The 24029-nt window shown below is 55.0% G+C and overlaps 1 protein-coding gene across 21 annotated transcripts in view; it reads right to left on the reverse strand.

The window, feature by feature from the left end:
* Positions 1 to 846: 846 nt before the first annotated feature.
* Positions 847 to 24029, reverse strand: part of MAPT (microtubule associated protein tau) — a 102114-nt gene continuing 78931 nt past the window's right edge. For 13 of the 21 annotated variants that reach the window (XM_001501581.5, XM_014739564.3, XM_014739561.3 and 10 more), the window contains 5 exons: positions 22058 to 22323; positions 13042 to 13134; positions 9437 to 9518; positions 7921 to 8033; positions 847 to 5093 (listed from right to left, as the gene is read on the reverse strand). In XM_001501581.5, the coding sequence (XP_001501631.1) occupies positions 4878 to 5093; positions 7921 to 8033; positions 9437 to 9518; positions 13042 to 13134; positions 22058 to 22323 (770 nt within the window). In that variant the 3' untranslated portion in view covers positions 847 to 4877. The remainder of the gene's footprint in view (positions 5094 to 7920; positions 8034 to 9436; positions 9519 to 13041; positions 13135 to 22057; positions 22324 to 24029) is intronic. The other 8 variants (XM_003362536.5, XM_070226076.1, XM_070226075.1 and 5 more) reach the window with 1 other exon arrangement.

The raw sequence follows: 24029 nt of genomic DNA on the forward strand, positions 1-24029 counted from the left end.
CCTGAGATTATAGCATCTCTTGGCTGAGGCGGCTAAGTGCCTGATTTTCTTTGTACAAGATGAATAACTGGGCGGGCCTGGTTCTCTCGCTCTTCCTTCCTTTTCCCAGCAGTCAAGTTGAACAGCCACAGAGGCTGCCTGTCCTATCTGGGAAAGCCACAAGTTCTGAGGTAGCATTTCCTTCTGGCTTCCTTGTTGCTGCTTCTGCAGTGGCTAATGTGCACCAGGAAAAGCTGAGAAGAGTAATAGTTTGAAACTGTGAAAGTCTAAGGGTTCAGTGTTAGGACCTTGACTTCATTTTACTAAGGAACAATAATATGATGGGTTACTATTCTGTTTTCCTTTGTGGCGTTGCTAGGAGTCCTCTGGAATCCCCATCTTTATTGAGCACACGTTCACTAATCTGTAATGGGGCTCCAAAGGAGAGAGGAGGGCAGCTTGTAAGCCGGAAGGAATCCACGCCATCCATTCAGCTGATTGGCCTAGTGTTCTGCTTCAGCTTCAGGCCTCTAGGCTCATTTCCAGGGTCAAAAGAACTCATACACCCACCCCAGCCTTCTGAGGTTTGACTACACTGATACAGGCCTCACAAACAGTGCGGCCTTGTGAGCTCAACCAAATGGTGGGTGCCATTGCGCCAGAATGAGAGAAATGAACTGAAAAGGAACAAGTGTGCGCTCTCTCTCTCACCGTCAGGGCCCCAGAGAGAGGTGGTCGATCCTGACATCCAGGTTTTAACAATATTGTCATTACCTCTTTTGAGTTAAGTTTCTAAGGAGGGGAAAGGACTTGCAAATCATACATCCTATATCATTTTCTCATCCTTTGAATCCATGCACAGAGACCTTATTTAATCAGAGTAATAACTTTATTTCCAAATTCACTTTTACAGCAACAGTCAGTGTAAATCATTTGTTAAAACACACAATACACCATATGGACATTCACAGACAGGAAGCTAAGCTAAGATGGTTTCATGTCCCTCCCCCCACCCTCAAAATTGAAGAAATCATGGGACTTGCAAGTGCCAGAAACTGTCCTGCCCAACACTGCAAATTCATGGGGCTAAGTCCATTGGGAGGTGAGACTGGGTCCGTGCCCAGGGTAACCCTTTTCAAAGCTGAAGAGAAAGCAGAAGTCATGAAGCCACAGATCTGCAGAGGGGGCAGGCTGATGACCTCCTCTCTGCCCTCATGCCCATCTGTTGGCTTTACTTGGAGGACAAAGATAAAGGAGGGTGAAGGGAGAGACCTTGGCAGCTGCTAGAAGTAGGATGCGTGTCCGGAGCTGGTGGGAAAGGTGACATGGGTGCCAACAGCTTAGAGGAAAGGATGCCAGGGTCTTTGGGAGACATGATTGTGGGCTTTGGGACCCTGCAAGAAGGCAGCAGGCCAGAGCAGCTGTATCTCCAGATTCCTCCACAAGCCTCACTGCCTGCATCTGGCTGGGAAAGAGGCGGGAACCAGCTGGCAGCCTGCTGCACTCGGGAAACCTGTCAAGGAAGAGGCGAAACCCCAGGGACCTCTAGCACATGTGTTTGACATGAAGAAAAGGGTTACAAGGTGGTTTAACTGCTGCCCTCCAAGACTTCCCTTTGCCCATGGTAACTATCTTACAGGTTCCTCCCCCCTCCCCCCATAGCACAACAAGCAATCGCAAATCACCATTGACGTCAGGTTAAATGGAACTATTGATAAAGTGAGTGGAGAGCTTGAAGGGACCGGGCGCATAGCAAATCCTATCTAGCCCACTCAAGGGACATTGACTCTGGAGGTGGGGGAGTGCCTAGCCCTAGGGAGATTGTCCTCATTTAAGGTCACAAGCCAGCATCCCTTTGCAATCTCCCTGCCAGCACTGAGCTCATCACCCTAAACCATGATCCTTAGGCTGATCCCAGTAGCCCACCACACAAGGGAGATTCCAGAGCCCCTCGGAATAAGGTGCTGAAGAGCAGGGCACAGGAACTGCAGGAAGAGGAAGCCAGAAGACGTGCAAGAAGAGATGCAGCCAAAGTCAGTGGCAGTAATGAGGGGCTACATCTCTAAAAGCTACCAAACCTTTACACCACATTTCCTTTTTCTTCCTCAGAACCCTTCTAAGAACAGCTGGGTCTCAGAGGACAGTGGGGAGCCTCATGGTGGCACGTTCTGGGCCCGGATGATTCCTTTCACGGAGAGCTCTGGCTGCAAATGAAGCCTCCAGCCCTAGAGGGGAGGCCCTAGACTCCTTCCACCCAGACTCTAGGGGTGCCCTTGACCCAAACTGGAAGGGGCAGAGCTGGGCCTGAGGTGCCACATTTCTTTAAACAGCAAGGTTCTCCTTGTGCAAGGTCAGCAGGAGCTCTGGCCAAGGCTTTGGGAAGGGTGTCTCCTGACTGGTCATCCTTCTTCAGGCGACCACCCTGGGTCCTCAGTGGGGAGGCCTGGGCTGCCCCTCCTGGGGAAGAGCTTGGAGAGGGATCCCAGGCTGAGGGTGGGCTGCAGACCTTTCCCAGCTGGCACTGGCTTCGTTTTTCTCGTGGTACAGGGAGTTCTAAGGCCCTCTCTGAGCAGGGCTGCTGTGCACTTCTCCAGGCTGTGACCAGAGAGGGTCATCTTCATGCTGCCAACCAGGCCAGCCACAAGACACACTGCTCTCTGCCCTGACAAAGGGAAGCCCTGGGGGGCCAGGAGGGGACACCGTAGCTTCTGTCCTCATCCTGTGCTTCAGGCTTTCTTCACAGCTGAGGGTTCTTAGTGGAAAGGATCTGGTCTCGGTTGGGTCCCAGATGCTGACAGAAGCCTTTCGAAAACTGGGAGGCCCCAACGGGGTAGAGCCACACCAGCCTCTTGGAGCCAAGTCCCAGCGTGGGGGGTGAGAGACCTCTAGGACCCCCATGAGGATGGGTCAGAAACCTCTTTACAAGCATTTCAAGATACATGCGTCCTTTTTTTTCTTTTCACTATCATAGTCACTCTGGTGAATCCAGGCATAAACAGACAAATCCGACTACAACGCGACAGGGTGCAGACGGGGAGGGAAGGGCGACATCTATGGATATGTTCAGCTGCTCCGGCAGGACAGACAGCAGTGCTTCCAGCTGGGACTGGGGAAGAACCATTCCCAAGAGGGGCAAGTTCCCCTTTTGGGGTATGGAGGGCTGATTATATGCACTTGGGCTTGAGCAGCGGTGGGCTCTCTGAGAGGCTGGCAGTTATGAGCTGAGGCAGAAGTGGGGGACAGAGGGAGTCTGGTCCTGCCCTGGGGGCCTTGCGTGCCCATCCCAGGGCCATCTCTGGCAGCCAGGACAGAAAACGTGCTGCCAGCTCAACACAGGAAGGGGACCAGGCCTTCTGGGAGCAAAAGGTTCTCCAAGTCAACCAGGCACAAACATCCCGGGTCATTGCTGAGCCCGACCCTGGCTCACACCTGTGCTGGGAGGTGGGGGCAGGGAACCGAATAAGGCCATCAGGCTCATTGTGGGGGACACGCCAGTTGGATGAGTGTAACTTAGACCAAGAGACTGAGGTCCCACCTCGTGCCTGGACTTTCCTGTCCTTGACTTCCCCCCTTTGTTTAGGGTTGGTGCCTCCCACGTCGAAACAATGTCCATGACTGAGAAGAGGGGTGGTAAGGCTGGGAACTCAGGACAGTGTGTGACATAATGAGGTGTACAGGCAGTGACTGGGCTCCCCACGGCAGACACACAGGCGTGGCGGGGGCAGACAGGTGGCTGCAGTGGCCCTGAGAGGGTTGGGAGGCTCGGGACCCTCCTCTCAGACCCCCGCACACCTCTAGAGATGCCAGAGGCCCAGGCTTGGGAACAGGCAGACGTCCCCCAAGAGGCACAAGTCCTTACAAAGAGAACTGGTTAGCCCTAAGTCCCAGATCTGTGTTGCGGCCAAAATCGTGGCTGCAGCTCCAACCTTCAGAACTCACTAAGACAGGGTTTTCTGCGAGGCACAGGGAAGCCCCTCAGCTCAGGACCCCCACCCTGCAGGGAGGGAGGAAGAGGCCAGCACTCAGGACATCAAGGTCAGTCTTCTCAGGAAGTAATCCACAGGGTGCCACCCTCCGGCCAACCGTCCCTCTCCTGCCCACTGTCCCTTCACGGAATGGGAGGTAGTGGAGCTTTCTCCCACAGGCTGCCCTCTAGAGGGTGGCACACCGACCTGCAGCACATCCCGGGCCACCAAGCATAGTTGGCCACTGGGTCCGAGTTTGCTGCAGGTAGCAATGGAGGCTGGTTGCCCTTCCAGCTGTCCTTCCAGGCAGGGAGCTGCGCCTCCCCTCCGAGTGTCCTCCCTCTCACGCCCTCCCTCTCGCACTGCCCTTCTCCCGTCCCCCTCTCCCTCTGCCTCAGCCTCTCCTGTGTCTCCCCATCCCCACCCCATCCCATTCACTCAAGGTTGACATCTGCCTGTGGCTCCACGAACACACCAAGTTTCAAACCCTTTGTTGCTGCCGCTGCCTCTGTGACACCCCCAGGATGGGGCCAGAGGAGGGGGTGTCCCCAGTCCCTTGAGATTCCCCCAGAAGCAGCTTTCAGAGCCTCTCCTTCATCCTCTTCTACTCAGAGGAGGAAAAAAAAAAAATCAAAAGCAATTGCCCAAGGAAATGTTGGGTGTGGCCATCTTTGTAAATGTCTTAAAAAATATTTTATTATTAGCCCGCCCACCCATCAATTTGGAAAGATGAAATTTGCCCTTATTCCCATCACTGATTTTGAAGTCCCAAGCCAGAGCCGAGCAACAAAAGCAGGTTAAATGATTAACCGATTAACCCATCTGTGAGGAGCAGCTGGGGGAGGACAGAGGGCGAAGGGCCGGATCGATATTCTTTTTTTTCCCACACTCTCTCTCTCTTCTCTCCACGATTACCAACCGCCCGGGGGCTGATCACAAACCCTGCTTGGCCAGGGAAGCGGACACTTCATCGGCTAGCGTGGCAAGCTGCGGGGCATCTACCATGTCGATGCTGCCCGTGGAGGAGACGTTGCTGAGGTGCCGCGGGGATGTGTCCCCGGACACCGCCGGCGACTTGTACACGATCTCCGCCCCGTGGTCTGTCTTGGCTTTGGCGTTCTCGCGGAAGGTCAGCTTGTGGGTTTCGATCTGCAGAAGAGGATGAGAGGGAGGGAGAAATGAAGAGCAGAGGAAGGGGGGCAAGCCCTGCCAACTAAGTGGCCTTGGGTGGGAGGCAGCTGAGGTGGCGGTGACTTTGGTGTTTATTGTTTTCCAGTAGCGAATACTTGTGAAGGGTGCTTCTGTCACCTGTCCCCGAGCCACCAAGTTCCTCTCCCCAGAGGCAGTGACCACTGTAAGTTTCTTGTGTGCCCTCCCAGAGACATTCCCCACATGCAAACAGGTGTAGGTGTGAGTATAGAAAATATACGTTTATATTTTTGTACATATGATAATTATCCACATGCTTTGCACTTTGGTTTTCAGACTTAATATCTTCCGTTATCAGTACCTAGTTCCCTCGTGCTTGTTGATGGCTGCGTGGTATTCCATCATAGCAGATGTACCAAAATTTATTCACTCCCCTATGGACGGGTGTTTAGGTTGTCCCAGTCTTGTTATCACAAATAATGTTGTGTCCCAATAACCTTGTACGCACATCATTTCACACACATGTGTCCTAGAAGTGGCACTGCTAGTAGGTCAAAAGGCACGCACATTTTATTTTGATGGATATTGCCAATTGCAAATCAAAGTGCTGAAAGAGAAGCTGGAGAGGATTAAGGGACATCCCCAAAGCCACTGCTGCCTAGCCACGAGCCACACACATTCTTCCCCTTTGCCAGTGACTGATGAGTCTGAGGGTGACAACAACTGTGGGCAGCCCTGGTGGGTGTGCTAGAAAGCAAGACCTTTTTAAAGTAGAAAAATGATGACACAGCCAGGAGGCCCAGAGATCTTCGCTCCAAAGGACACCTGGGAGATTCAGAGAGCATTAGGCAGAGACGCGAGGAGTACGTAACAGTTCTTTCCTGAGGAGCCCTAAGGTAATGGACACAGTAGTTCTCAACCTTTTTTGGGTCCTAAGACCTCTTTGAGCATCTGGTGAGGTCATAAGAACGCGTACACACGCGTGCACATGCTCACACACGTCCCAAGTCGTCCGTACAATTTCAGGACGTTGTGGACCCCAGGAGAAGAGCCCCGGTTGCAGGGGGCTTGAAGGTGGGTGTAGAGAAATACCAGGCTCCCACTTAAGCTGTTTGCTCATTTTGCCCATTTTGGGTTACTGCTTTAAAAACGGAACCCTTCCTTATTACTGTATTTGAAAGGCCACTTTGACACAAGCTTTGATAAAGAACATTTATGTTAATGTTTTTTAAAAGCTTTGTTCTTAAGAAAAAAGTGACAGGGTCCTGGGAATGTCCAAGAATTCCCCCAAACTAAAATGAACTCAGGTGGTGGGGTCCTGCACGCCACTGCTAGTCAGCAGTTTTGCTCATCTCAGAGGAACTGGGGGCCTGCACAGGAGGGGGTCCTCTGGGACCAAGACAGTCTTCTGAGCGGTGGGCACGGCAGGGCCCACCCTTCCAGCGCCATCACAGAGATGAGGTCAAACAGAAGGAGTTCAGACTTGACTCTAACTCATGTTCTTAGACAACTACAAAGCACCATGAACCTTCCAGAACACTGTCTCGTTTGGGTCTCAACGACTACCCTGGGATGTGGATATTTCTATCTGTTTTGCTGAAAGAGAAACTGAGGCTGAGAGTATCTGCAGATCTTGCTCAGGTCACACCTCCAAGCAGAGCCAAGCCCAGAGCTTTTCTCAGGACATAGAAGCTTCCAGAGACAGGGTCAGAGACCTGCCTTCACCCAGGGACTCAGCCACGCCCAGGCCCTATCCACTCAGTCAGGCTCTCTTGGGGTGGGGCGTGGGTGTCGCTAAAGCCCCCAGGGCAGGGAGGCCCGCTGGCCAGGGCCGGGAGCCACCGAAACAAGCAGAGCCGCTGGCTTTTGCAGAGAATGTTCTCCAGTTCCCCGGAGAACTGGGCCCTGCCCCCACTTTCTAAAACTACACTGGCAGGTTCTCACCGCAAATGCAAGACGAGGTACACCGGTTCAGGGCCTGAGGGCAGGAGGCGGAGGGGACGGGGACCGGCGGACACGCCCACCAGCAGGGCGCGCCCGGCTGGGTCACAGATTCCACGCCCGCTCTGGGACCCCTTCTCCCTCCGCCACGCCTCGGTCAGCTGCTGGGAGGCGCTACAGCCTGGAAAGGGAGCCCCTTCCAGAGCTTCAGGGCAGCACACGTGGGCCGCCCCAGAGGGCGCTTCGGCTGCATTTGTGCAAAAGAGAAAAAGTGCAGCCACAAGACTGCACCTGGTGAGGGCCCAGAGGGAGCTTGCTCAGGGCTGCACATCCTGGTGTCCCCACCCCCCATGCTCCCACAGACAGCGACCCACAGCAAGACCCGGAGACTCAAGACTGCGGGAATGCGAGGTCCTCGGTCCAGCAGCCTGCAGGGGCACTTCCACGACAGGCTGGCAGAGGCTTCGCTGAAATCTGGGTTTCAGCATCGTTGTTTTGCTCTAACTGCCTACTGACCCATTTAGAAAATTAGGTTATGTTCCCATGACTTGTTCTTTGTGCACTAGGGCTGGCGATGGCCACGGCTACTTCCTTTTGTGGATGCTTGCCCACAGGGCCTAGCACGCTGGCTCTCACCTGTGACTGCATTGAAGAATCACCTGGGGGCTTTAAAAATGCCAGGTGCCCAAGCTGCACCTGAGACCAGTTAGAATCCCAAGCAGCACATCAAAGCTCCCAGGAGACTGCAGTGGGCAGCTGAGGCACGCCCCGCCATGCTGGTGGTTGCTGAGAACCCACATCAAGCCAGTCAATACCGGCTCCACAGCTGTCCTCCAGCCTTGTCCACCCGACTCGATGAATAACTCCTCCCGCCCTGTCCCTTTACCTTTTTATGCCCTCCGCCAGGGACGTGGGTGATATTATCCAGGGACCCGATCTTCGACTGGACTCTATCCTTGAAGTCCAGCTTCTCAGATTTCACTTCCACCTGGCCGCCTCCTGGAACACAACACACAAAGAGCACCGTGCCTTGAGCGAGGGCCAAGCGGGAGACCCCAGGAAGACACCGGCCTTCAGGAGCAGATAAGACTATCCTGTATTGAGAATGTGGTTTGGGCACAAGTCAGTCCTTCTGAAGGGCTTGACAAGTTTGCTTCAGCTCCCTAGAGAAGCAGGATGCGCATCACAGATTTACTCCGCAAGCTCTCCCGCCTTGGCAAATGCAGAGGTCAATGACAGCTCGGCCCGGGAGCGATTATTGTACATCCTGAATTGGTTAGCTTCCAAAGAGTGAGGTCCTTGTATGTCAACATCCTGTAAGCTACAGCCCTCCAAGACCTTGAAATGACACTAAACGGCAAAATGCACCCTAAATAAGGACGGGCCGGAGCCTCTCTCCCTCCTCGGACACTTGATGTCATGCGTGAGCACGGGAGACACGGCCTATGTTACTTCCTTGGGAAGGATGAAGCCTCCCAGGAAGGTTGCTCTCAGCGTGGGGTAGATTGGTGGCGCCAGTTGTGGGATAGTTTTCGCCAGGAGAGACTAACCTCCCATAAAATGTCCTAGGGAACCAGAGGATAGACACATTCTGGACTATGCTTCTGATGGCCTTCTCGTCCTACAGGAATGGTTCAAGTCAGGACCTCTACTCTGACCAGGGCCTGCCTCGGGCAGAAGTCCCGGCTCGACTCCCAGGCGGGAGTTAGAATCCAGACCTTTGCTGTCCAATATGGTAGCCACCAGTCCCCAGGTGGCTACTTAAATTTGAATTAAATGAGTTCAGTTCCTCAACTGTACCAGCCACACTTCAAGTGCTCAACAGCCACAGTGGTTCGTAGCTACCACGCCGGACGGCGCAGGCACAGCACATTTCCTTCGCCACGGGAAGACCTACGGACAGTACTGATCTCTATGCTGTGTGGGAGGGGAGGGGAACCTAAGCACGGGAGAGCGCCAACAGGGTCATTTCCTGTTGAAATCAAGTCACGGCAGGGGCATGGCAATGGCCCAGAGGTCCCATGTTGCAGCTGGTGCAGCCGGTAAAGTGTCCCCCATGTCGGCTGGGGACCAGACCGGGACATCCACATAGCCAGCCTCCAGGGGCCAGATAAGGCCCTTCCCCAGCCCTAGAGGCCCCGTGTGCAGCTCGCTTGGGGAACTAGGGGTCAGGGTTTAGGAGCCGTACCTGCCCCCTCTCCTCGCTTGTCCTGGCCAGCATGGCCCTGCTCGGGGGCAAGATGGGGAAGCCACACCTCCCAGGCCCCAGCAAGTTCCACGGTCACCATTCTCCTTGACAGCCCATCGATCCTTTCCAGCCACTTCAGGAGAGGGCACCACCCGGACAGTCCTGCCCTGCCCCCAGACCCGCCCGCCCTGTCCTTGCCTTCCGCAGGAGCTACCTGGCTTATGGTGGATGTTGCCTAACGAGCCACACTTGGAGGTCACCTTGCTCAGGTCCACTGGTTTGTAGACTATTTGCACCTGGAGGTGAGAGAGGACGAGCAAGAGAGAGACAAAGAGAATAAAACAGGACTGCGTTATTATGGGCACAGCACGACGAAGAGCAGCTGTGTCAGCCCAGGCCCCGCGGGGACAGCGCTCCCTGTCTGCCACGAGGAGCACACCCCAGTCACGGTGGGAAAACGTGCTGTGGGAATCCCGCCAACCCTGCCCCAGGAGCTGAGTCTTCACAAAACAACTGTGGGATTGAAGACACTTCGAGGACAAGGACCCCCGGGGAAAAACAGGGACACTTTGTCATCGTGCAGGGCGCACACTAATTGTTTAGCGAACACACATAAAAAAGTCACCCTCTTTCCTGACGTGAAATTGACAGGTCCCATCCACTGAGGACATAAAGGAGGGATCGACACGACCCATCTGTGCGGCATTTGAAACAGCTCGGGAAAGCATGAGAGCCGCATCCATGGGGCCTCAGAGAGGAGCGGGCGTGTGGGGTTGCCAGGCGGGCTTTCTCCCTGGAGAAGCTTCCACAAACCCCAGCCCCCCGCAACAAGAGCAGCGACGGTCAGTGAGGAGGACCCAGAGCACTTCTGCGACTCGGAGGCAAGAACCAGCTGGCGCCCGGGCACACACGTGTCCTGGACATTTCGGTTCTTTACCAAAAGGAGCAAAGCGACACCAGCAGGATGGGCAGGCGGCACAGCAGAACCCCACAGGTTTAGCATCTCGGTGCTGGAGCAGACTCGGACTCATACACAGATGGGCGGCCCGAGGGCTCCAGGGCTCCGAACCTGCCCAGGGTCCAGCATGTGGCCCGGCTGCCGGCTGATCTCAGCCCAAGAACCAGCTCCCCGGAAGAAGCACAGCCATGGGGACCCCACACTGGATGGGTCTCCTGGAGGAAGTCTCTACAAAGCCATGGCTGTGAGGAGGTCCCCGGATGGTCACTCCCCAGGGCCTCCAGCAGCGACCCCATGTGAGGTCACCTGAGGGTGCAGAGGCCAATCCCCATGGAGTCAATGGCTCCTGCTCCCTGCGCCGGGGTTACCCAGGAGAGAGGGGCCTGGTGTCTGAGAATGGGTTTAACAATGACCCCAGAAAAAGAGGGGCTTCTACTTAGGTGTAAATCATCTGGAACAATCCCAAATGATTTATCAAAATCACGTTGGCATTTGCAGTTTATTGACGGAGAGTTGACTGAGGCCACAGGCGGACACGACCTGCGAGTCAGTGCGTGGAGTGAGGTGTGGGGGCACACGGGGGCGGCAGCTTGCACCTGTGCATGGGGGGGCTAATAAGCCATCTGAGAGCGTTCTCGGAACAGGTCTGGGAGACGGCCAGTGCTCTGGGGGGAGCACTGAAGGAGGAGGGGCAAGGCGGGGGGAAGGTGAACACTACTGTGACCCAGGCTTCTTCCACTTCCTTCTGCCTGGATGAGGGAGCTTGTGAGAGAGGAGGAGGTGGGCTTGTGGAGAAGGCGGAACCTGGAATGGCAGGGGGGCAGGGGGCAGGCGGACTAGAGGCCAGGGGAGGGGGGGAGGCCAGGCCCTGGAGTGGAAGCGGGAGCCAGCCTGGAGGCAGGCAGGACCCTGAGGTGGAGAAAGAGGCAGGGCCTGCCTGCTGGGAAGTCACCTCCAGGCTGGAGAGGTAATGGCAGCAAGCCAGAGGCCGGAGGCCACGCCAGAGGCCCAGTGCCCCCGCACACCTGCGGCTGAGGTTGAGCAGGGGCTGGAAACCCCCATCTCCGCCCCCGCAGCCACCTTTCACCAGGAGAAGAACTTTCTGTGAAGGCTCCTACTACAAACAAGCAGTGGCCACAGGCCAAAGCCAGTGCTCAGGGCCAGCCCAGGATGTCCTGTGGCTCATCGCCAGGTCACAGGTTAGCCCACAGGCTGGCAAAGGCAGAGTGCAGGACAGAGGGGCGGTCCCCCGAGGAAGTCCCTTGATGTCCTGGGCACCTCCATCAGCAGTGGGAATGCACGCTCTCCTCCCAGCTTCTGCCTGGAGCAGCTGTCTGCTGTCTGCGGCCCGCTGGACCCCCAGCCTCAGCCTCACCTGCACAACCCCCCACCAGCTGCGCAGACACAAGTTAAACCAGAAAGCACGTGGCCTTCCTCCTCTGGCTGGAGCCCAACATCCGCAGTGAAGCTAGGGAACCAGGAGTCAAAGCCAGAAGAGCCCCCAGCACTCAGAGCCCATGATCACGGGCGGGGCAGGAGGTGAGGGTGGTCCCCACACCTTCTCTTCCCTTCTTTCAGCAGAAGACAAGGTGGCAGGGGGACAGGAGAGCAGGGACTGGGGGCACAGAGGAGACACAGAGCACACACTGGTGAGGAAGCGTTAGTGAAGCGCCATGCAGCAGCCTCGGGTGAGTGCCCGCTACTCCGGGGACCACAGGGGGGCTCAGAGCAGGACCACAGGATCCAGATGCCCAGGGCAGGAGGCAGCCGCACATTGCAAGAATAAACCCTCAGGGCTGGATGCAGATGACATGTGGGCCCAGGCTGGGCGTTTTCTGGAGAGAGCCCACCGGGGTTCACCACCGTCACCCAGCCAGGAGCTGGTGTTGCCAGCCGGAAGCGAGATGCCTGCTCTCAGAAACCATCCCCCTTCCCAGGGGTCGACCTCAAAAGGGTCTCGAAGCTTCCACTCCCCAATGTGCTTAAACGTTTGCTTACAGCTGATGGAGAGAGGCTGGGGGAGTGGAGAGGGGGCTGCGGAGAAGGGGAGCCGAGCCTCAGGACGCGAGTTTGTACCCACTATCAGGACCAGCAGGGAGGGAAACGGCAGAGTTGACCAAGTGGGGAGGTGAGAAGTGAGGATGCTATCCCCAAATCTCGGGGACACATCCACTGGAGACACAGGGAGTCCCCAGGGACATCTGAAGGGGGCCAAATTTAAAAGGGCCCAAAGCAGCATTTCTCTGTCAACCCTTGGCTGCGGGCAGGTCCCCTGGTGGTGGTGATGGTGGTGTGGTGGGGAGCTGGTTTGAAGCACAGCCAGAGGCTTAGGAATCAGCTCCTCCCCGGAAAATGCAGAAGACAAACGTGAGCAGGGAGCCTTTTCTTGCTCTTGCTCTGAGGGGGGACAGGAAGACCCTGGTGTCTGCTCCTCAGAACAAACAGACCAGCTGTCCACAGTGGAGCCACTCAAAGTGAACCTGCTCAGGTGATGGGGGAGGAGGTGACAGCCCAGTCTCAGGCACTGTCGCCTTCAGCCCAACCTCAAAAGGGCTGTGGGGCTTCCAGGATTCCTGCTGGGCGGTGAGTTGGGTTGTTGACGGTGGGCGGGGTAGGATGCTGGGCGGGCCGGCCTCCAGATGCAGGTCAGCGCAGGCCAGGGGACCTGCGGATGCTGGGGCTCCCCCCCTACAACTGTGGGCACACGTGTGGGGGGTTTGGGCTGCATTTACTTGTGGACACAGAGAGACCCTGAGCCTGAGGACGGTTTATTCTGTGCAATGTCTTGCAAGTACATCCACTCATGCCACTCCTTAAAACCGGAACCACAGCGGGCGCACGGGACCTGTGAAGGTACTCACACTGCCGCCTCCTGGCACGTGTTTGATATTATCCTTTGAGCCACACTTGGACTGGACGTTGCTAAGATCCAGCTTCTTATTAATTATCTGCACCTTTGATAGCCAGAAAAAAGGATGAGTGACACACCACACCCAGATCGGCCTGCTCTGTGCTCACACACTCCGCTCTCCCAGCGGCGGGGCGGGGAGAGGAGGCCCCGGCGACGGCAGCAGGTCTGGGTCACTCCTCCCGGGGAGCTCCCCACAAAGGCATTCCAGAACCGTGAGTGGTTTGAGGTGGACCCCACCTTCCAACACTGGGTTCTGAAAACAGCTCCATCGGAGGCAATTCTTCCCCTTGCAGAAGGACCCGCGCGCGGAGCCCCTGGGAGAGCCCCGCTGAAGCCTGTAAGTGTCCGCCAGGGGGGCACGGAGTCACAGGTGCTCAGCGATCTTAGTGAAAGAATAACAAGCCCATCTGTGTCGTCATTCACACCCCACCCAGACCCATCCGCTCAGCCACCCAGACCTCGACGCGGCCCTTCTCAAGCCTGCCAGGCGGGGAACCACCTGCAGACATGTTTTTTAAAACCCCACGCCCCACCCCGACCTGGAATCAGAACCTGGGGCTCGGTGCTTCTTCGGATGCTCGGCTAGGGGAGAACCACTGACGCCGCAGGGAGGACACAGATGGCGCCACGGAGAAGACAAACCCAGACGCCCCTCGGTGTGCGGGCTTTGTCCCAGGGCAGGCAGGGGCGGCGCTGCGGCCACAGGTCCAAGCCCCGGGGGTGGGGGGGCGATAGCGACAATGTTGGGGTAGGGAACAATTTTCTTATCCCTTTTGTCTAAAAACTATGAAATACACAGACAAGCATGACCCGGAGAAGGAGCCTTGAAAAGCTCTGAGTTCTGTCTGCTGGAGCAGCGGCAACGTCTTCATCACAGGTGGCCTGGCCCTCAGGAGCCCCGAGTTTGGAAACTGTGCCTTAGTTCCTATTAATCACAGTACAGGCAACCGCCAACTGGAGGTCCCAGTTGAAGGATTTTGGAAACGGCGCGGAGACCTCAGGGCTGCTTTTGGGATCGCTGGGTGGGGGCGGCTCTGCAGAGGCCCAGGGTCTGGGAGGACGGCGGGGACTGTCCGGGGGAGCCCTTGCCTGGCTCATGCGGGGAGAAGGGTCCCCCAAACCATCAGGGGGCCCACAGCAAAACAAGGAAATGAGGACATGATAGCAAAATGTGTCCATCCTACTTTTTGGTGTTAAAATGGCCTTTCCTTTATTAAATTACTAATTATTAAGTTACATCGATAGTAAATAATATTTATTTTTAGACGTCCTTAACTTAGCAAAATAAAAATATAGTAATCTTCTCTAGACCCTGACCCCCGTTTCTTTCCTTAATTTTACTGGTGTGAATCTAAAAACCCGCAAAGTACATATTTAACCCACCTTTTTATTTTCTTTTATGTTTCTTTAAAATAAAAAGCTATGTATTTTTTCATTAGAAAAGTAATTAACATGATTTTGAAAAATAAAGGTTAAAAAATGCAAAAATTAAAGTTTTCTTGTCACCTAACACAACCACTACTGCATTTTCTTGTATTTCCTTAAAGTCTCACATATATATAAAGAAAACTACCATCTTATACATACAAATGGCAGTAATTATTGTGTACATACAATTTTATATCTTCCTTTATCAAGTAGCATCATATCCTAAGCATTCGTTCTATGGTTATGAGAAGCATTATTTTAAACAATATGTCATATTCCATTTGTGATAATCTGTGCTATCAGATATTTGTACTGATTCCATTTTAAATAATGTAAACAGCCTCACCATGAACATTTTTCTGCAAGGAGTTTTTTCCATATTATGGATTATTTTCATAGCATAGAGTCCCAGAAGTCAAATTTCTGGGTCAAAGTTATAAATATTCTACAAACTCTCAATACAGCTCTCCAAATGGCTTTCTAAAAGGGTCGGATTAATTTGTCCTGTAAGCACTGTTGAGAAAGTCAGTTTCATCATATTGCTGCCAGTTTGGGGCATTTAAAAAATTATTTTGCTTATTTCTTTGACTCAGATAAATGGGACTGCATTGTTGGCTTATTCTGCATTTCTTGATTATTACTAAAATTGCTCCTTTGCCCCCTTCTTGCTGGTAGGTGTATTTTTTCCTAACATATAAATGTCTACCTTTTTAGATACTCAAAATCTTCCTTTGCATGTCTGCTCCGGTTTTTAAGTGTAAAAACCATCCCTCATTTAGAGGTGGGATGAGTATCTACCTCCACATCGCCCTCCTCACCTGCTGTTCCCACAGCTTTCTTTTTTTTTTTTTTTTGAGGAAGATTAGCCGTGAGCTAACATCTGCCGCCAGTCCTCCTCTTTTTGCTGAGGAAGACTGGCCCTGAGCTAACATCGTGCCCATCTTCCTCTACTTTCTGTGTGGGACGCCTACCACAGCATGGCATGCCAAGCGGTGCTATGTCCGCACCCAGGATCCGAACCAGTGAACCCTGGGCCACAGAAGCAGAACGTATGCACGTAACCACTGCACCACCGGGCCAGCGCCCTGCCCCCCAGCTTTCTGATGAGGGGCCAGTGACGCCCAGAGAGGTTCAGCAACCTTCTCAAGTCAGTGGTAGAACCCACACAGGAACCTAGACCTGGGTGTTTCTGCAGCCACAGGCTACCTATGTGACAACCAAGTTCCGCCTGAGCTGTCCTCAAGCCTGTTCTCATGAACCAAATGAACGTTCTCCCCCGCCAGCAAGGAGAGACTGCAATGGGGCCTCAAGCCCAGGCTCGAGCTGGGAGCAGGCCAGATGGCTTTCTCACACCGATTCTTAAGCAGTGGCTGGCACTCTCTGCATAATATCTTTGAATCAGTTCGTGCCACCTTTAGATTTTAAGGAGTCCCACATGAACTCCTTCTTTGGGGATAATTTTTTATTCATAACTTTCTATTGGATAAGTCCCAGAAGCAGATTTGCCTGCTTTCACAAAGGAATTGGAGTTTAGAGTTAGAAAACACACACATACACACAAACACACAACATAATAAAACAGGAAAATTTAAAGGATAATGGTAAAAAAAGGGGAGGTGTTTAGGACTGACAGTGATAAGATGGATCATTACATTTAGCTCTGAGCTTCCTGGAAGCCAAGGTAAAAAGGGAAAGCCTAATGGGTTATATAACTCTCCTTATCTGACAAAGAAAACTTACCAGTTTTTCAAGGGAGATAACCTTGTTTTCTGTACTAGTCCATACAAGAAATTCATCAAAGAATCAAGAGACATTAAGCAATAACAAGATCTGAAAAATACGTAGAAATGTTTTCTCCCTATGGCTTCTTCTTGTTCCAATCTAACAAAAAAAGGCAACAAGCTTCTGTGGGTTTTGACAACAGACATAAGGATATTTACAAAGCAAACTTGAATCTGTTAGCTGTCAATTTAAGCCCACACCTTTTACAGGATGTTAGATTTATACAAAGGAGAAAAAAGGGTAATGGTTGGCATTATGAAACGGGAATCCTTAATTTCTCAGCTGAAGTAACATGTGTGATACTGAGGCTCGGCTCTGGGCAGACACTGAAAATATCCATCAAGGGAAAGAACAATGTTTTGTAAGCTCCTAATTTTGATCCAGGGGGCTCGAGTCAAGGGAGAAATTCCTGTGGACAGGGTTTGACCCTGGGGTGGGGTGGAGATAGGGGTGGGCCCACTTTGGTTTAATCCATTTCCTGGAGGACCCAAAGCCATCCCAAACCAGATCAACCAGCTGTGAGCTGGTTCCGGTTGGGCCTGCCTCTCTCGAGGTGCTCCAGACGGCCAGCTCTCCCCCAGGAGCTCCCAGGCTGGCCCGGGTTTCGGACTGTCCCTGGTGAGGCCGGTCTCCAGCATTGCCTGGCCAACCGGTCCAGTGCTGAGGCTTGGGGCCTGGGGTGCTCTGGAGGGAACTGAACCCCCGGGGTGGGGGGTGGTGGTGGGGGCCTGGACACCCACAGCAAGCCTTCTCTTCAAGTCCAAGGTGGTCAGCCTGAGAACTGACACGGGAAGACTTCTCTAAGTCCTGTCAAGTCAAGCGCCAAAGAAGAGATCGAATGACAGGGGAGTCACCTTTAGAACCATTTACACCGTTCCTTTAACAGTGGCTGCCCCAAGCAGGGTCTGGGAGTGACAGGGCTGTCCCCTCTGCAGGGCCTGGCACCTCCGCTCAGGAGAGGCAACCTATCCTCGGTACAAATTCGCTGCATTTACTCCACATAAATGTTCTACACGTGTGCTTTTTAAAATGAGAACTGGGTCCCTGTCAATACACATAATGAGTTTAAAATACTTGGGTTCTCCAGAACCGAGACAGACGCTTACAGCCTTCCACCGCCATCTTGTGGCCACTTGCAATATTGCAGCCCCCGGCTTTCCAAGCCTCCCGGTCTGGCCGGCGTCTGTCCCGCCGGGGGACCCGGACCCCCTCGGGGGAAGGGCCTTTAGCTCCACGTGCTCAGAGCCAAGCAGGCCGCCCCACGCTCCGGCTCTGGGCCCTTTCCCGGCCGTGACTCTGCACATCCCTGCTCACCCTTGGCAGCCAGAGGCGCCCCCAGTTCTCCTGACCAGGCAGCCTCGGCCCCGGGCGAGCTCCTTCTCGCAGCCCGACGGTCCCCTGTGCTTCCCCGTCTGCGCCCCGCTGACCCCGCCAAGGGCTGCTGAGCTGGGCGCTGCCGCAACCGCTGGGAGCCCTCCCGCGCCCTCGTACGCAGCTCAGCCGGCCTCCCAGCCCCGCGCCCACGAGGCTCCCTGGGGACGGCGCCCCCGGCACCCCGCCTCTTCTCCATCCTATCTGGTCCTGTCCGGGCCCTCGCCCCCCGGCTCCCGGCGCACCCAGCGGGGACCTCCCTCTAGCAGCTGCTGACTGTCCCTAGCTCTCCTGCAAACGACAAAGCTCCGGCCTAACCGCGCCCCTCCGGCGCGCCCCGCCGTGCCAGGCCCGGCTTCACTTCGCTTTGCTCTATCCATTTCTCTTTTCTGATTAGAATGTTTTCCTTGAAAGGGAAAAACAGAGAAAAAGAATCACTCACAATCTCTCCCTGCTTCTCATATAGATCGTAGGCATAACGTATATGATGTATGCAATTTTAACTTAGTATAACATTTATAATTTTTTATAATTATAAAAATCCTTTTCAAAGATAAACTTTAAATGGCAACGTCATTTATAGTATGGCCTCACCATTCTCTCTGTATTGTTAGACATTTAAATTGTTTTGTTTTTCAATTATAAAGCTCAATGCACGTTTTTGTGCTTAAAATCTTTTTCTGAATTTTGGGTTTTCGTTCTTTCCTGGATTTAGAGTATCCAGCACCTACTGTAGATCGAGTTGTGTGCGAGTCCACAGGGACACAAGGATCTCAAGGTGACCTTCAGGCTGGCCCAGAGGAAGGAGACAGCAGGCCCTTTGACAGATCATTGATTTAGTGGAATTAAATTGTGAAAGCTAAGAACATTCTTTTGTCATACCCAGAAGGACTGTCCTGATTCACGCCCTCCCCAGGATGTAAGGTTGGCAATTCCACATCACTCCAACCTTCAGTGGGGAGGTTACTTTTTTAATGTGTTTTTTTTGAAGAAGAAGATTAGCCTTGAGCTAACATCTGCCGCCAATCCTCCTCTTTTTGTTGAGGAAGACTGGCCCTGAGCTAACATCTGTGCCCATTTCCCTCTACTTTATATGTGGGATGCCTGCCACCGCATGGCTTGACAAGCGGTGCCATGTCCACACTCGGGATCTGAACCGGTGAACCCAGGCCACCGAAGCAGAACGTGCAAACTTAACTGCTGCGCCACCAGGCCGGCCTCCCGGCCCCTTTTAATGTGTTTTAAATGCTGGTTCTTTGTCTCTGTTTCCAAACACCGCCCGCCCCCTCTAAGGAACAGGGCTGGGACAAACTCTTGGGGAGGGGGTGCAGGACGCAGGGACTGGCCTGGGCTGCCTCTGAGCTGTCTGAGGAGCCAGGTGCATGGAATCTGAAAATGGGGACAGGGTCAGGACCAAAAGAGGACAATCGGTCACCAGATCCAGGGTGCATGGGATGAGCTAGTATTGGGGTTGAGGCCAGAGGCCAGCAGGTGAGAATTTGGGGGCTCTGAGTCTCAGCTGGACCACGCGGGGGAACACTTGGGAGGCCCTGCTGGAGAGTCTAACAGGCCTGGGGGAGGCTCGGGCACTAGGATGTGAAGGAACCCCCCGCGGGTGATTGTCTTCGGCGGGCGGGGCTGCGGGCCCTCCTCCCCGTCTCTCCCCACCCTTGGTGGATCCAACGGGTTCTGCGGAAGTGGCCAGTGATCATCTGCATTTCCCCTTAAAAATACTTTTGTTCAGACTCTTCAAGCCATGATGTTCACTGTGGCAAATCAGGAAAACAGAGAAGAGGACAAAGCGGAAAAGAGCCATTTGACATTTTCCCCGATGATTTAAATGACCTGCTGCGCTCTTCACGCTGCCATTACAGACAGGCCACCTCCGGCTCCTCCTCCTTCAGTGCCACCCATCCTCTAGTCAGGGAGTGAGTTCTTCTTGGGACTTAGCGCCTTGTCCGTTTTGTACCCGAACAAACACTGATGGAGCAGTTACTGTATGTCGGGCGCCACGCGAGGCCACAGGGACCCAGATTTCAAGGAGGCCCCTCAGAGCCGTCAGTCTAGTCATTTTAAAGGTCTTCTCCATGGATTGCATGTGCCTTCTTTTACCCTTTTTTTTTTCATTTTTCCTGGAGATTAACGTGTTGATCTTTGTTGTTACAGCTGAGGTTTTCTTTGTTTCAATTTCCCAGGTTTTCCATGGAACTTACGGGGAGGCTGGTACTCCCCCCTCTGCAGCTTTCCCACACCCCCTCCCCCAGTTAGGGCCACAGAAGGTCACTCTGTCTCCTGTAACCCTTCAGGAGGTACGGACACATGCCTGCGCCCAGCGTGGCAAGGTTGTAACCTGGGGCACCATCCCCCTTTCCACTCTGAGCATCAAGTCACTGGCCCCCAGCCGGACCCCTCTCCCTGCACAGACAGGCTGGGCAGCCCTGGGCGTGGGGTGGGGTCCGCCCTGAGCAGGGCCTTCAGTGGAAGGTCTTCCTCCCGCTCAGCCCTGTCACAGCTGCTCTCAGCAGGGCTGCAAGAACTGGCCCAAACTGGCCCAAACCTTGCAAGCCGACCTCAGATGACCTCCAGCTGGAGGGGCACAGCCTGCGCCCACGGGAAGACGAGGCGTCTGCTGGTGTGTGACAGCCCACAGGCCAGGAGACCTGATGATCACGGCCTCCCTCTCGCCGGGATGTGTCGTCATGAGCCAGCTGGTCACAGCCGCTGGATCGTCTCAATGGGGCAGAGCTGGCTGTGCGGGGTTTTGTTTCTCATTTTTCAAAACGGGGGCAAACAGTCACTCTGTGCTCTGAAAACAGGGTGCACAAAGGACACTCACAGTGCCGAGGGAGAGGTGCGCATGCGAGTGGGAAACATCCCACCACCTTGGAAACCCTCTCCCTGGGGGTCCCCCTGCCCCCGAAGCTTCACAGAGGGGTCAACTTCAAGCCAACGCCCAGCACGGCTGTCTCAGAGCCCCTTCTGGAAGGAGATGGGCATCTTTATGGAGAGGAGCACAGGTGGGCGCTGCAGGGCCCAGGGCCGACCCCCTGGTCCCAGACCAGCGGGGAGACGGGGCTCTACTCCTTCAGGGCCACAAGGATGGGAAAGGCCAGCAGGAGGCCCTGCAAAGTGCAGGGTTTCAGGGAAGGCGCCCGCATGGACCCAAGGCCTTCGGAGACGCCCTCCCTCCGCCGTGACCCAGGCCGCGGCCCAGAGTAATAAATAACGTCAATTGTGCAGAGCGCCCTGTGTCAGGGGAGGCGAGTGGTCCTGTATGAAAGGGAAGCATCAGGTCAGGGTTCTGTACAGCACCCCCAGCCCACCAGGAGGCTCACTGCCCCCTAGACGGCCCAGCCCCAAGGCCCACACATCCGTGGTCTCGAGCGGAATTGTGGTCCTCTGCACCCCACACACGCCTCCTCTTCCTCCCTCTCTGTTCCCCTCTGTGTGCTGGGGGGAGGGCTGTTATGGGCTGAACTGTGTCCCCCAAAGTCATATGCTGAAGCCACCTCCCAGCACCTCAGAATAGGGCTGTATTTGGATGGAGGGTCTTTAAAGTGGTCATGAAGTTAAAACGAGCTCATTAGGGTGGCCCCTAATCCACTATCGCTGGTGTCCTCATAAGAAGGGGAGGTCAGGACTGGGAGACACCCAGAGAAAAACCGTGTGAGGACACGAAGGGACGGCGGCCACCAACAGGCCACGGAGCGAGGCCTCGGAAGAAACCAACCCTGCCGACACCTTGACCGTGGACGTCCGGCCGCCAGGATTGTGAGGAATCGACCTCTGTTTTACAAGCTGCCCCATCTGTGGGACTTTGGACGTCAGCCCCAGGAAACTCACCCAATGGGGCACAAGAAGAGGAGGAAGGGAGTCCAGGCCGGTCCCCATTTCCCGCCACCTCAGGCCCTCAGAAGCTCACGTTTCTCCACCTTTAGGAGACCCAAAATGGAACCCCGAATTTCCCCAGAATTGAGGGTTAGAGAGACACCTCACCTAAACAAATGTCCAGCGAACACCAGAGACGCCACCTGCAGACTGGTTGTGTCACGTTCTAAACACGAGGCACGCGGGGGGCACGTGTGTGGGCGCCCTGCCTCCGAGGACCCCCAGGTCACAGAGACCAGATAACCCTGTCCTCTCTGATCCTCTCCTCTCAGCAGGGGTGAAATGGAGAAGGAAAGAACCGGTACTTTCTCTCCCCTAAGCAGGGCACTCATGGCATGGCAGTGACCCCAATAAAGAAGTGAACCATAACCCCGCTGTCTCTCCGTGACCAGGTCCTGGAGGGGCCTGGGTGCCATGTGAGGCGGGGGAGCAGAGTCACTCGCTCGCCTCTGCCCCGGTGTGGGGGACCCGAGCAGCCAGCCCCTGCACGTCCTTACCTTCCCGCCTCCCGGCTGGTGCTTCAGGTTTTCAGTGGAGCCGATCTTGGACCTGACGTTCTTCAGGTCTGGCATGGGCACGGGGGCCGTCTGCAGGCGGCTCTTGGCTGAAGACGGCGACTTGGGTGGAGTGCGGACCACTGCCACCTTCTTGGGTTCCCGGGCAGGTGGTGTCGGCAGCGATGGGGTGCGGGAACGGCTGCCAGGAGTGCCCGGGGACCCAGGGCTGCTGTAGCCGCTGCGATCCCCAGATTTCCCCGAGTCACCTGGAGAGGAAGGAGGGCGTGAGGCCAGCACTTGGGGCGGGTGAGGGTTGGAAAGTCCCTTGGGGCTGCCTGTCCTGAGGTCCACTCCCAGACTCGGGGCCGGATTACGCAGGTGGGAACAAGGCTGGAAACTCAGCCAAACCAGCAATAGGCTGACCTCGAGCCATTTCTAGAGAAATGCCTTCTCTTCTTGCCCTTGTCACTTAGGGACAGAGACACCCCATTTTCCAGGGAAGCAACAGAATAGCCATCAAGGGCCACCCACGACCCCTTCCCCAGGGGGACTGACTCTGCCCCATGGCCCTGCGGTCAAGAGATGGGCACCAATGAGCTGTGTGGTCTCGGACAAGTCACTTTCCCTCTCTGAGCTCAAGGACCTCAACTCAAAAATGCAAAAAATTATAATGCCTGCAGTGAGGGAAGCCAGGCGGGGATGCGTGAAAATGTGCGTAAAACTCTCGTGCGATTCCACTCGGCCTATTCCCTGAATGAGGACCCAGGGGCTGCCCTCATCTGGATCCAATGGACCCTTTATCCACAGGGTGAATTTTAAGCTGTTTACCAAGTTCAAGGCCCCTTTCCCATCAGACCCCTGCCGTCCCTCCCCGACTCCTCTGTGTACCTAGGTTCCAGAGGGTATGCCAGCTTCATACCCACCTGCCCCCAGCTCTCCAAACAAGCCATGCCACTTTATGCCGCGTGCCCTGCCCTGCTGTTCCCTCCCCAGCAACGCCCTTCCCCCCATGACGCGTGGCAAGTGCCAGTGCACCTTTGCAAATACGATGTGGGAGCCAAACCAGCCAGGGAGGACCAGGGACGGCTCCTCTCCCAACAGATTCAGCCTGTGCTCCCCACACACTTCTGTTCCTGCAAGTCTCAGGTCCCCTCTTCAGTAGTTTACTACTTCGTCTGCCTCACGGATCCGTGTTTCTCCAAGTGTGGCCCAGGGACCCTGCATCAGAACCTCCCCAACGAGGGGGCAGACTTGTTAGATGCAGACTCCTGGGCCCCAGCCAGACCTGAGAGGACAGGATCTCTAGGGGTGGGGCCTGTAAAACTGGTTCTCCCCAGCTCCCCAGGATTCTGGAGCAGACTCCACTCTGAAAGGCCCAGGTTTGGGTGCCGTGCCAGGGGACGGCTGAGCTTCCTCCAGCTCCAGGCGTCTGGCTGCTGCTGTCTGCAAGCTTCCGGCAGAGACGCCCTGCACGCGCCCCAGGAACCATCTGCACCAAACAGCGAACAGGGACCTGCCGGGCCTGGAGGAGGGCGCCGGCTCTCTGCTGAAGCGCCTGCACAGAGAGGGCGGCGACTCATGTCAAGGGGAGACTGCGCGCGGCCAAATTTAGAGTTTGAATTTCTTTGTTGTTGGACATCCCTAAAGTCGTCAAGATCTGTGGCAACAGGACAAATGAAGCCTTTTCTCCTTTTTCACATAAGGAGACAACAGACAGGGCCTGCAGGCTCGGCCCCTCCGTTCCACAGCCCCTCCTGCCTCTATGGACTCCAGGCTGACCAGTGGACTTGGCGGTGGCTTCCAATCCTTTCTGTGACACTTAATTACACTGCCACCTCAGGCAAGTCACTTGACCTCCGTCAGCCTGTGTCCTCGTCTGACAAATGGGGAGAGCGGCCTGTGGCCCACGGTGCTGTGTTTGGAAGACGGATGCTGTAGCAGGTGCAGCGTCCAGCACAGCGGCTGGGGCTCC

Source organism: Equus caballus, chromosome 11, assembly GCF_041296265.1.
Source record: "Equus caballus isolate H_3958 breed thoroughbred chromosome 11, TB-T2T, whole genome shotgun sequence".
Lineage (NCBI taxonomy): Eukaryota > Metazoa > Chordata > Mammalia > Perissodactyla > Equidae > Equus > Equus caballus.